The 13,798-nt window shown below is 41.9% G+C and overlaps 1 protein-coding gene across 2 annotated transcripts in view; it reads left to right on the forward strand.

Annotated features, from left to right (window-relative positions):
- PFKM (phosphofructokinase, muscle) overlaps window positions 1–8,801 on the forward strand; it is a 90,503-nt gene extending 81,702 nt beyond the window's left edge. For both annotated transcript variants that reach the window (XM_061614715.1, XM_061614714.1), the window contains exons 21-23: window positions 2,128–2,227; window positions 7,138–7,243; window positions 8,077–8,801. In XM_061614715.1, coding sequence (XP_061470699.1) covers window positions 2,128–2,227; window positions 7,138–7,243; window positions 8,077–8,224 — 354 coding nt within the window. In that variant the 3' untranslated portion in view covers window positions 8,225–8,801. The remainder of the gene's footprint in view (window positions 1–2,127; window positions 2,228–7,137; window positions 7,244–8,076) is intronic.
- Window positions 8,802–13,798: the final 4,997 nt, after the last annotated feature.

Raw genomic sequence — 13,798 nt, forward strand, 5'->3', positions numbered from 1 at the left:
TAAACGATTAGACAAATTCATGGATTATAAGGCTATCAATGACTACTAGTCATGATAGCTGCGTATGTCTGTAAATGCCAGTTGCTTGGGTGCACAAATGGCGCTAGCAGATGCACTCATATTCCGCTTGTGGGCTTCACATAGGCCTCTGGTTGCCCACGGTGAGAACACAATGCTGGGCTATATGAGACTTTGGCCTGATCCAGAAGGGCTGTTCTTATATTCTTGAGGTTGCTGCATTATGTGCCCGAAGACCCTTCATTATCTTTGTTGTTCTTGTCATTCTTGAGATTATATGGAGGTGTGATATCCCAACTCTCTGGGAAGAGAGTTTTATGGTTCTTTAGGAATCTCATGGTTAATATGGCAGATCTGGAAAATGACAAGTGGCTGCTAGGCTGGGAAGTGTAGAACATTTTGTTTTTTAAAAATTGTTATTTGGCAGAGTCTCAAAGACTATTCTATTATTTGGGTGCCAAACTCAGACTACAATATTAGAGACAGATTGGCCCTGTGTCTAGCGACCATCTCAACACCAGCTTGAGGTTCTGTGGCGTAGATCCTGCAGCCCAAATAGCCAGAAGCCACACTTGAGCTGGCTGGCGCAAAGTATGTTGTTCTACTGTAGAAGGGTTCACAGTGAGCCACGTTCAAAAGGCTGAAGTGCAGGGATGGGAGAGAAATTCAATTCATTTTGCATTTCAAGGCAAACTTACTAAATTCACACTTTCTAAAACAATACACAAACCAAAACACAGCCATGCTTCAAAATGTGTACTCCAAATTTTGCAATGCAACTTTCAAACCAAGTAATGTTTATGTTCACCGCCCAGAGAGCTATTGCTAGTCGGGCGGTATATAAATTTAATAAATAAATAAAATAAATAAATAAATAATGGGTACAAAAATGCATATAGTAAACTGCATACTATATTAGTAAAAATAACATGCAAAACAATATTCAGGAAAATTGCATACAAAAATGTGTATTTTAGAAGAAGTTCAGACTAAAATGTTGATGAGTATTCATCAAGACTTTCTTTAATTGCAAACTGATGTGGAAATATGGAAAACTGAAGACTGGAAAAGTTAGAAACCAAAATTGACATATTTGCCCATCCGTATTGGTAAAACATGTACATGACCCCTGGCGCTAGTCATGTCTGCAACATTAATTATCCTTCCTGTGTGAGCTTATTCAGTCATCAACAGAACTGCAACAACAGCTGACTCAAGACAGCTCCCTCCTTTGTTTAACTTTTTTTTAAAAGTAAGATCTGTTAGTTAAATTGCTTAGCAGTTCTTAACTGACTGCATTTTTAATAAATCCCAGTAAAAGCACATTTTTGAGAACTGTAACTATTAGAGTAACTATATAGAGTAACTATTTTGTCAACTCCACTGATTTAATAGGGGAGACATATTAATCTGTGATTCGTGTAATTGTAATTGAGGATACAGTCTCCCTATTAGAGTTTGCTCCCCCAGCAATCTCAGTAGCGTCACTATAGTTTGGGAGGGACTAAACGTCTTTGGCTTGAGGGCCACGTTAATGGTCAGTTACCTCTCTGAGTGTTACATGCCAGCTGTAGGTGTGGCCAATGTCTATGCATTTGTGCACACTCACACTCACTACACATGCACACCGACCACACATACAGTGCACAAACCCTGTAAATACAGTGTACACACTCACTATATGTGCAGACAGCTCTCTCTCGCACATGAGTGTGCATGTGCACACACACTCATGCATGCAGGTGTGCACACACAGCCACACAGTTTTGTTTCTGTCTCCCGAGGCAGGATGAGGACTCTTTGAAAGCCCTCCCTACCCCAGAATCAGGGGTGGGGGGAAATGCAGCTTTTTACTCTTCATCTCTGAAGAGAAGGCAGAGGACTTTATCTCCTGATCTTGAAATTGCTCAGCCAGTTTCAGTGCTGAGCACCAGAGTGCTGAGATTGGAAGATAAGGCTGTAGGGGCTGGTAGACCACTTCTCACGAGATAAGGCCATGAGTTAGATACCCCCTACTATAACTGATCCTCTGTTTGGCGGCTTTTCAGAAATTGCCACACCTATGAATCTTAAACAAAATCAAACTGACTCTCCCCTCGCTCATCACAGGGTGGGTCACCAACTCCGTTTGACAGAAACTTTGGAACGAAAATGGGTGCTAAAGCAGTGGCATGGATGTCCGGAAAGATCAAAGAGTGTTCCAGACATGGTATGTGGGAGCTTTTGACTGGATGGCTTGTTATACAATTTAGTTAGCTATGGCTGCTGGGGGGGGGATGTCTCAGAAAAAGGGAGAACAGAATCCAGTAGTTTCTCCCTCTTGCATTGTGCCATTAATGGGTATAGAAAAAGTTAATGCCTTTTAAAACTGCATAGACTGCTCAGGCTATCAAAACCAGCTCAGTATTACTGAGGATCTTAGTGGACAGCTGAATAATTTTTCTGCCTGTTGTAGCAATTGTAATGTGCTGTACTACTGTAGATGCTGTATGATTTTAATTGTATTTAATTGCTTCTTTCATTTCTTATATATCGTATGTATTGTATTGCAATCTGAATTTCACTGATACAATATATAAGAAATAAAAAATGACCATTACAAATAAATTTGAATATTTAATATGAGGACTGTGGCTCTTGCTCTGTCTTTTTTTGACTCTAATCCTCTCTACTCTTTTCAAGTGTTTCCTTCCCCTGGACTGCCCTGTTCACCTTCTGGGCAGACTACTGGCTTCCTAGAATGATAGAGTAGTCACTGTGCCCGCCATTCAGGGTCACTGCTCCCAGTGTTCTTTGCGGACACACTGGACCACCTGAGGGAGGCTCAGTGAACTGGTCTACAGTTCACTGACAGGCAGTGGCTCTCTAGGATTTCAGTCAGGGATTTTTCCAAGTCCTACCTGGAGATGCCAGTGACTGAAGCTGGAATATTTTTTATGCAAAGCATGTATGTACCCTTGAATTACAGCTCCCTTGCTCCTTGTTTTCAGGTGATTGGCTGAGGTGATTCTCTCAGCCTTTTAGGCTGCCTGTTTGGGGAATTGTTGACTCTGGCCTCAGCTGTATTTTTAATATTCATTTGATCCACTGCATTGTTTTATTATTTTCCTTTTTTGTGGCTTTTGTAAGCCACCTTGAAGACCCACTGGCCAAAATAATATTTTAACAGATAAGCTAATTATGGAATTCACTGCCATCAAATGTGATGCTGGCTTAGGTAGCTTTAAAGAGGGGCTTAGACAATTCATGCAGGATGGGCCTGTCAATGACTGTTAACCATGGAAGCTCTGTGGCCAGAACCAGTGGACCTCTGAATGCCACTTATGGGCAGGGGGTGGGGAGAGGCAGTGGCCTTTATGGCCTGCTTGTGGGGTTCCGCTGTTGGAAAAGGGATGCTTTATTAGGTAAACTAGGGATGGGCAACCTGTGGCTCTGCACATGTTGTTAGGCTCCCATCAGTCCCAGCCAACATGGCCAATGGATAGAGATGATGGGAGTTGGAGTCTTACAGCATTTTCAGGGTAAATATTGTACACTAAAGATTGTATATATTTTACTAGTTAACCCTTTTTTCACAGATATACACAAGAGTTCCTTCTGATGATTATCTGATTCTAAAATAGAGTAATTGAAACAATTGGTACATGCCAACTATGGATTTATTACCTAGTATTCCTTTCCAATTGATCCGTTTGTTGTAGCAACATAGCGGTAATCTTGGGCTGAGTGTATTTTCTTGAGCAACCACTCATTTTAATGATTCTGTACTGCTTTTAATTTTTTTTTTATGTTGCTATATACCACCCTGATGTTTTGTGAGAGAGAGGTATACACTTTCATAAATATATTTTTAAAAAATTAATATTTTATTTACTAGACTGTTAGGCTTCCTTTGTCCACATAGGATGTCCGGGTGACTTACAAATTCTATTTAAAGCACAGTAAATGGGTAACATCCAATGTCAGTCATATTCAGAGTAAGAACATAAGAACATAAGAAGAGCCTGCTGGATCAGGCCAGTGGCCCATCTAGTCCAGCATCCTGTTCTCACAGTGGCCAACCAGGTGCCTGGGGGAAGCCCGCAAGCAGGACCCGAGTGCAAGAACACTCTCCCCTCCTGAGGCTTCCGGCAACTGGTTTTCAGAAGCATGCTGCCTCTGACTAGGGTGGCAGAGCACAGCCATCATGGCTAGTAGCCATTGATAGCCCTGTCCTCCATGAATTTGTCTAATCTTCTTTTAAAGCCGTCCAAGCTGGTGGCCATTACTGCATCTTGTGGGAGCAAATTCCATAGTTTAACTATGCGCTGAGTAAAGAAGTACTTCCTTTTGTCTGTCCTGAATCTTCCAACATTCAGCTTCTTTGAATGTCCACGAGTTCTAGTATTATGAGAGAGGGAGAAGAACTTTTCTCTATCCACTTTCTCAATGCCATGCATAATTTTATACACTTCTATCATGTCTCCTCTGACCCGCCTTTTCTCTAAACTAAAAAGCCCCAAATGCTGCAACCTTTCCTCGTAAGGGAGTCGCTCCATCCCCTTGATCATTCTGGTTGCCCTCTTCTGAACCTTTTCCAACTCTATAATATCCTTTTTAAGATGAGGCGACCAGAACTGTACACAGTATTCCAAATGCGGCCGCACCATAGATTTATACAACGGCATTATGATATCGGCTGTTTTATTTTCAATACCTTTCCTAATTATCCCTAGCATGGAATTTGCCTTTTTCACAGCTGCCGCACACTGGGTCGACATTTTCATCGTGCTGTCCACTACAACCCCGAGGTCTCTCTCCTGGTCGGTCACTGCCAGTTCAGACCCCATGAGCATATATGTGAAATTAAGATTTTTTGCTCCAATATGCTTAATTTAACTTGTTTATATTGAATTGCATTTGCCATTTTTCTGCCCATTCACTCAGTTTGGAGAGGTCTTTTTGGAGCTCTTCGCAATCCCTTTTTGTTTTAACAACCCTGAACAATTTAGTGGCGTCAGCAAACTTGGCCACTTCACTGCTCACTCCTAATTCTAGGTCATTAATGAACAAGTTGAAAAGTACAGGTCCCAATACCGATCCTTGAGGGACTCCACTTTCTACAGCCCTCCATTGGGAGAACTGTCCGTTTATTCCTACTCTCTGCTTTCTGCTTCTTAACCAATTCCTTATCCACAAGAGGACCTCTCCTCTTATTCCATGACTGCTAAGCTTCCTCAGAAGCCTTTGGTGAGGTACCTTGTCAAACGCTTTTTGAAAGTCTAAGTACACTATGTCCACTGGATCACCTCTATCTATATGCTTGTTGACACTCTCAAAGAATTCTAATAGGTTACTGAGACAGGACTTTCCCTTGCAGAAGCCATGCTGGCTCTGCTTCAGCAAGGCTTGTTCTTCTATGTGCTTAGTTAATCTAGCTTTAATAATATTTTCTACCAGTTTTCCAGGGACAGAAGTTAAGCTAACTGGCCTGTAATTTCCGGGATCCCCTCTGGATCCCTTTTTGAAGATTGGCGTTACATTTGCCACTTTCCAGTCCTCAGGCACGGAGGAGGACCCGAGGGACAAGTTACATATTTTAGTTAGCAGATCAGCAATTTCACATTTGAGTTCTTTGAGAACTCTCGGGTGGATGCCATCCGGGCCCGGTGATTTGTCAGTTTTTATATTGTCCATTAAGCTTAGAACTTCCTCTCTCGTTACCACTATTTGTCTCAGTTCCTCAGAATCCCTTCCTGCAAATGTTAGTTCAGGTTCAGGGATCTGCCCTATGTCTTCCACTGTGAAGACAGATGCAAAGAATTCATTTAGCTTCTCTGCAATCTCCTTATCGTTCTTTAGTACACCTTTGACTCCCTTATCATCCAAGGGTCCAATCGTCTCCCTAGATGGTCTCCTGCTTTGAATGTATTTATAGAATTTTTTGTTGTTGGTTTTTATGTTCTTAGCAATGTGCTCCTCAAATTCTTTTTTAGCATCCCTTATTGTCTTCTTGCATTTCTTTTGCCAGAGTTTGTGTTCTTTTTTATTTTCTTCATTCGGACAAGACTTCCATTTTCTGAAGGAAGACTTTTTGCCTCTAAGAGCTTCCTTGACTTTGCTCGTTAACCATGCTGGCATCTTCTTGGCCCTGGCGGTACCTTTTCTGATCTGCGGTATGCACTCCAGTTGAGCTTCTAATATAGTGTTTTTAAACAACTTCCAAGCATTTTCGAGTGATGTGACCCTCTGGACTTTGTTTTTCAGCTTTCTTTTTACCAATCCCCTCATTTTTGTGAAGTTTCCTCTTTTGAAGTCAAATGTGACCGTGTTGGATTTTCTTGGCAATTGGCCAGTTACATGTATGTTTAATTTAATAGCACTGTGGTCACTGCTCCCAATCGGTTCGACAACACTGACATCTCGCACCAGGTCCCGGTCCCCACTGACGATTAAGTCCAGGGTTGCCGTCCCTCTGGTCGGTTCCATGACCAACTGGTCTAGGGAATAGTCATTTAGAATATCTAGAAACTTTGTTTCTTTGTCATGACTGGAACACATATGCAGCCAGTCTATGTCCGGGTAGTTGAAGTCACCCATTACTACCACATTTCCTAGTTTGGATGCTTCCTCAATTTCATATCTCATCTCCAGGTCTCCCTGAGCATTTTGATCAGGGGGACGATAGATCGTTCCCAGTATTAAGTCCCTCCTGGGGTAGATTTCAATGGGTCTGTCCTGAGTATGATTTTGTTGGATATCACCCAATATACCATTGAAATGGGAGGATCTGTCAATTCCAGTTCTCTGTTTCTAATTTCTCCAATCTGAAATTCTGTTAAAATGGTTAGATTTAACTTAGATCACTGATTTAAGACCTTGTCCTGCTAAATAATATCATTTCTTATGACTTTTCTCACAACATACTTTTTGACATTTTCAGGCATCAAGATACCCATGTGTTTAAATCCAGAAAATTTCCATGGATTGTTATTATAATTGTTTTGCTAATCTATTTATACCCTGCATTTTAAAATAAAAGCTTTCCAAGGCAGCTTAGAATATAAGCAGTAAAAACTGCAAGTTCTATTTTTTCCAGTCAGTAAACTTGATGGGCATTTTGCACTTTTTCTTTTTCAGGACGTATCTTTGCCAACAGTCCTGATTCAGCTTGCCTCCTGGGCATGCGCAGACGGGCCCTTGTATTCCAGCCTCTCGCTGACCTCAACAAGCAAACAGATTTTGAGTAAGTTTCTTTCCTGTCTTGACAGTTTAATCAGCAAGCAAGGCAGAATTTGCACTTGCGGGTAGGTAGCCTGTAATCCACAATGTCCATTAGAAGCCTAAGAATATCACTTTATTTTTTTTAAAAAAGAAGTTTCTAGTTGTCATAGAAAAATATTGCAATCACGATTAGAAAAAGATGCTCTAAGAAATGCCAGCCATTACGCTAAATGCTCCTGGCAATCGCATACAAGTCACAAAGTTCTTCCAATGTTATGTGAAGATGGTAGTGGTCAAAGATATCAGGGGGAACTTTGTGTCTGAAACAGGTGGATCAGTAGTTGAAACCTCTTCCTAGTGGAACTCTTCACACACCACTGTATCTGTGTAATGAGTCGGTCCCATTATTTCTTCCCTACTCTGTGATGTCTATGCTAAATTCTGCCCTACAAACTGGGACCAAAGTAAAGTAATTTCTGTATCTTATTCCCATGAAAAGCAATGCAGGATTTGAGGTCCCAGCATTCTTTACTAACACTAAGTATCAAAATTCCAGTAATGAATGACACTTGTGCACATTTAACCAATTAACCTTTTAGGTGAATAACTGGCTTGTCATTGTTTCTTTAAAAACATGGTTGCTGAAGACTTCCCAAGGTCCTGCTGAGTGCTTTGCAAAGTGAGCAACTGTGAAAACCAGAATACAAGGCCATGGGAACAGTTGTGCTTGTTGACTTCCCATTGGCAGCTGATTGGCTGCTGAGAGAACAGGATGCTGGACTATGATAGGCCAGCAAGGTTCTTATTATGTTCTTATGAATGTCACAAGACACTCACGCTATCTCTGTCCAACAGGCATCGCATCCCCAAATCACAGTGGTGGCTGAAGCTTCGTCCCATCTTGAAGATTCTTGCCAAGTACAAGATTGATTTGGATACCTCCGAGACAGCCCACTTAGAGCATATCACTCACAAAAGAGTATCTGGTGAAGGCACCCTGTGAACAGCTAGCAGGCCAGCTGCAGCTCTTTTTAATTATGACACTTAAGGAGAACGCTAAAGTAAATTATAAAATTTTGATTCTCTTCCCCAGTTTAGCATGCAGCTGTCCATCTTGTGTTTTGTGTAGTCATTGGGGCTGCATGCCTGCCACAAATGGAGAAGGAAGTAGGAGGCAACATGCCGTGCCATAGTGCCATATTTTGGTATATATATGTGTGGATTACAAAACAAATGTACTTGTATTCCACTTTTCTTTTTAGAAAGCTCAAAACAGCTTACATGGGGCTCCCAGTGGTCTATCCAGGTACTAGCCAGGTCAGTTATTTCTTTTGCTTTACCAGTGCTTATGAGATGACATGGGCCTCTGCAGAGTTGTCTGAGATGGGGTGAGGATTTCAAACAGGAATGCTTATTTCAGTCAGATTTAAGTCCATTGTGTTGAAAATTGAACTGGACAGAATTATTTTGCTATCACGCCCTCCTTCTTTGAACCCACAGGTGGGGTAGATTTACAATTATGCCTTTGTAATTCAAACTCTTCCAGATGTGAAAATAAAACAGGAACTGTTTGACCAGTGCTTGTAATGTGGATTTCCTGTTTTAATACTGCCTTTTTTTCTTCTTCTTCAGTAACATGCAGAAGGCAGGGGGTGGTACAAGAGATTATAAATAGTCCAGGCAGCCAACTGGCATCTGAACTGAACAGAATTGCCTGTAAACTGTTCCACTTCCTGCCTTTGCCTAAATACACACACACACACCCCTACCTCTCTTCTTATCTGGGACAATTTCCACCTCTATGGGTTTACAACAGCCTCTGTGGAACATTATTTGAAATCACCCTTATTAAAGAGCCTTAGTTGTTGTTACATGCCTTCAAGTCAATCATGACTTATGGCGACCCTATGAATCAGTGACCTCCAAGAGCATCTGTCATGAACCATCCTGTTCAGATCTTGTAAGTTCAGGTCTGTGGCTTCCTTTATGGAATCAATCCATCTCTTGTTTGGCCTTCCTCTTTTTCTACTCCCTTCTGTTTCTCCCAGCATTATGGTCTTTTCTAGTGAATCAGGTCTTCTCATTATGTGCCCAAAGTATGATAACCTCAGTTTCATCATTTTAGCTTCTAGTGACAGTTCTGGTTTAATTTGTTCTAACACCCAATTATTTGTCTTTTTTGCAGTCCATGGTATGTGCAAACCTCTCCTCCAACACCACATTTCAAATGAGTTGATTTTTCTCTTACCCGCTTTTTTCACTGTCCAACTTTCACATCCATACATAGAGATTGGGAATACCATGGTTTGAATGATCCTGACTTTGGTGTTCAGTGATACATCTTTGCATTTGAGGACCTTTTCTAGTTCTCACAGCTGCCCTCCCCAGTCCTAGCCTTCTTCTGATTTCTTGACTATGGTCTCCATTTTGGTTAATGACTGTGCCAAGGTATTGATAATCCTTGACAAGTTCAATGTTCTCATCGTCAACTTTAAAGTTACATAAATCTTCTGTTGTCATTACTTTCATCTTTTTGACGCTCAGCCGTAGTCCTGCTTTTGTGCTTTCCTCTTTAACTTTCATCAGCATTCGTTTCAAATCATTACTGGCTTCGGCTAATAGTATGGTATCGTTTGCATATCTTAAATTATTGATATTTCTCCCTCCAATTTTCACACCTCCTTCATCTTGGTCCAATCCCGCCTTCCGTATGGTATGTTCTGCGTGCAGATCAAACAAATAGGGTGATAAAATACAACCGTGTCTCACACCCTTTCCGATTGGGAACCAGTCGGTTTCTCCATATTCTGTCCTTACAGTAGCCTCTTGTCCAGAGTATAGGTTGCGCATCAGGACAATCAGATGCTGTAGCATCCCCATTTCTTTTAAAGCATTCCATAGTTTTTCATGATCTACACAGTCAAAGGCTTTGCTGTAATCTATAAAGCACAGGGTGATTTTCTTCTGAAATTCCTTGCTCCATTCCATTATCCAACGTATGTTTGTGCTATGATCTCCGGTGCCTCTTCCTTTTCTATATCCAGCTTGGACGTCTGGCATTTCTCCCTCCATATTTGGTAAGAGCCTTTGTTGTAGAATCTTGAGCATTACTTTACTTCCATGGGATATTAAGGCGATAGTTTGATAATTACTGCATTCCCTGGGATTCCCTTTCTTTGGAACTAGAATGTGTTGCACATATTAATTACATGAGGGAAGCTTGCCATTGGCTGTATACTACAGCAGGAGGGTGGCTAGTTGTTGCTGGACTACAACTTCCATCTTCCCCCACTATTGGTCATGTTGCCTGGGGCAGATGGGAACTATAATCCAACAATAGTTTGAGGGCCACAGGTTAGCTGCCCCTGCTGTACAGCAAGCTGCAGCCATTCCAAGGTTAACTTTTGCCTATATGTGACACTTTTAAATATTTTTATACACTTTTTATACATAAAAAGCGTAACAGACAAGGCAGCTCTTAAGACATACACCAGAAAAATGCTGCCTGCAGCTACTGGAGGTTGTAGTGCTATACAACTATTCTTCAACTTGCCAGATGATGGGTAAAGATACACAGCAAGGGCAAGACTTCATGCATGTACAATCTAGTACTGGAACCTCAAGATCTACCATCCAGAGCCTGGTGCAAAAAAACAAAGAATTCCAAGAATTTGTTCCAAGTACTACAGCTGAACGGAACGTGCAGTACTTCCTTACAAAAATCCATCCATGGTTACACCCCAAGCTTTCTTCATTTCAATATAATTTAATGAGGGGGAGAAGGTATTTTGTTGCTGCTATTATTAAACAACTGGGAGTCAGAAATCCTTGCTAATCTGCTGCAAATCACCTAGAAATCTAACAGTAGATCCAGATCTACCCTTCTGCCATCCCTGACTCCCCAAGCAGCTACATAACATTAAAATGTAAAACAGAATAAAAAGTTACTCTGTGAAATAGGAGTGGAAAAGAATTTTAAAAAGGTAAAGGTGTCCCCGCACTTGTAGTGCGAGTCGTTTCCGACTCTTGAATTGTACTGCCCTACAAATTTGTCAAAATGCTGGGATGAATGAGGGAAATAAAATTTTCTAGTGTAGATTCTCTGTAGAAACATTAATAACACAGGAAAGAAGCAAAGTAAGAAGAACACCAGCAAACATACAAAAATATAATTCTCTATCTTTGGAGATGGCAAGTGTTGCCACCAATCACCATACGCTCAGAGGCACGTTACCAAATTCTTCCAAGCTACACAGGAAGTGGATTGGACTGTGAAAGACCAACCGAAATGGTGTTTGAATTTTGACCAATTTGTAGGGCAGTACAGTATCTCAGAGAGGAGTTCAGGTCTCCTGCTCCCCTGGTGCATTCACTATAGCTGCCCAATTTCCCTGCTTTTTAAAGTTTGATAAAGTAGCTGTGGGCTATAGGTACGTTCTTAAACCGCAAGGTTTTTTGCCTATTAGTGAATATCCCTGCTTTTTAATCCAGGAGGTAAGAAATGGGATCCTGTGCAAGTTTGCTGAGAATTGATAGATCATTTACATGCTTATTGAGTTCAATGGGATTTACTCCCCTGCAATCATGCTTAGGATAGGTGAAACTGACCACAAAAGATGGGGAGGGGAGGAGGAGGGAGGGGAGGAATGCAGAGGGGAGGACTGGGAGGGGAGCAGGCAGGATGGGGAGGGGAGGAGGAGGACAGGTTTGATCATTTGCATGTTTATTAAATTCAGTGCGATTTACTTCCGTGCAATCATGCTTAGGATAGGTAAAACTGACCAGGAGTGGGCAGGGGAGGAGGAAGGGAGAGGAGTGGAGAGGAGAGGGGAAAAGCAGGTCTGATCATTTGCATGCTTATTTTCAATGGGATTTACTCCTATGCAATCTTGGTTAGGATAGGAAAAACTGACCATGGGGGAGGAGGAGGGGGAGTGGGAAGGAGCGTACTGGAGGGGGGCAAAGGAAGGGGGAGGGGAGGGCAGGTTTGATCATTTGCATGCTTATAGAGTTCAATGGTATTTACTTCCGTGCAATCATGTTTAAAATAGGTAAAACTGACCATAAGGAGGAGGAAGGGGAGGGGGAAAGAGGGGATTGGAAGGGGATGGGGAAGGAGGGGCAAAGGAAGGAGGGAAGGGGCAAGAAGAGGGGATAGGAGGGAGGAGAAGGGAGGGTGGGTTTGATCATTTGCATACTTTTTGAGTTCAGTGGGATTTATTTCTACGCAATCATGTTTGAAAATGGAAATGGACTGCCTTCAAGTCAATCCCCACCTATGGCGACCCTTTGAATAGGGTTTTCATGGTAAACAGTATTCAGAGGTGATTTCACCATTACCTTCCTCTGAGGCTGAGAGGCAGTGACTCACCTAAGGTCACCCAGTCAGTTTCATGGCTGTGTGGGGATTCGAACCCTGGTCTCCCAGGTCGTAGTCCAACACTGACCCAGGGAAGGGGCAGGGAGTGGGAGGGGAGGAGATTGGGTGGGTGGGCACTGGGCAGAAGGGAAGCCCCTTTTCAAAAGGAAAACATTGTAAACAGAATAATTCTTTTTCAGGCTTCCCCCCACCTTTTTATTCTACAGCAGACACATGTAGCCTCCTACCAAATTTAAACCAAAGGTGTCCCTGGCCACGTCCACACCAGGCCTTTATTTCACTTTGGATAGTCGTGGTTTCTCTCAAAGAATCCTGGGAAGTGTAGTTAGTGACGGGTGCTGAGAGTTGCTAGGAGACGCCCTGTTCCCCTCACAGACCTTCTATCAGAGTGGTTGACTGTTAAACCATTCTCTCAGGGGAATAGGAGTCTCTTAGCACCCTTCACAAACTACACTTCCCAGGATTCTTTGAGGGAAGCCATGACTGTCTCACATGAAATCAAAGTCTGGTGTGGATGTGGCCCCAATTAGCTAAGCTCAGCAGCTGTGAGGCTTTTAGAACTCTGACAGTTGGTTCTTACTGAGCATGCTCTGCGTTATTGGGTTCCAGCCAAAATTTATTAAATTAATTAAAAATCAGCCAGGCATTTTTTCAACTGCAGAAGATGAAGGTCAGAGTATGGGGCAAGGTCAGTATTAGGATTACAGGTACTCTGTGAATATGGCTGATTTTTAATGAATTTCAACAGATTATGAGAACTCTGAGAAAAAAGTCCAAAAGGGATCTGAACTTTTTCCTCTTTTTACACTTTGAACTGTCTATTCTCTGTGACTGTTTTGTGTATCACCATGAAAATTGACAGGGTTGTTAAGCAAGCGTTTCTGAGTTCAGGACTATATGTTTTGTAAGGTTTTGTTTTGAAATGAGCTTATGGGAAGCCTCAGAATGGCATGCGGGGGTATTTTCAATGTAACCTTGAGGAATGTGAAAAATCCCCACTGGCTTATAGTATACAGCCACTCTTGTGGCTGTATAATCTATGTTAGTTGCTCTACCACACCATTCCATGAATACCAGAACAAGGAATTTTTTTGAGGGGGGTAGGGAAGACAACCTTCTGCAGGAAAGGTGTCAAGAGGAAATAGGAGATCAATCGATGTGACACTTTCATAATAAAAACACACAGCATAATAAAGG

The sequence above is a fragment of the Rhineura floridana genome, chromosome 3 (genome assembly GCF_030035675.1).
Source record: "Rhineura floridana isolate rRhiFlo1 chromosome 3, rRhiFlo1.hap2, whole genome shotgun sequence".
In the NCBI taxonomy this organism is placed as follows: domain Eukaryota; kingdom Metazoa; phylum Chordata; class Lepidosauria; order Squamata; family Rhineuridae; genus Rhineura; species Rhineura floridana.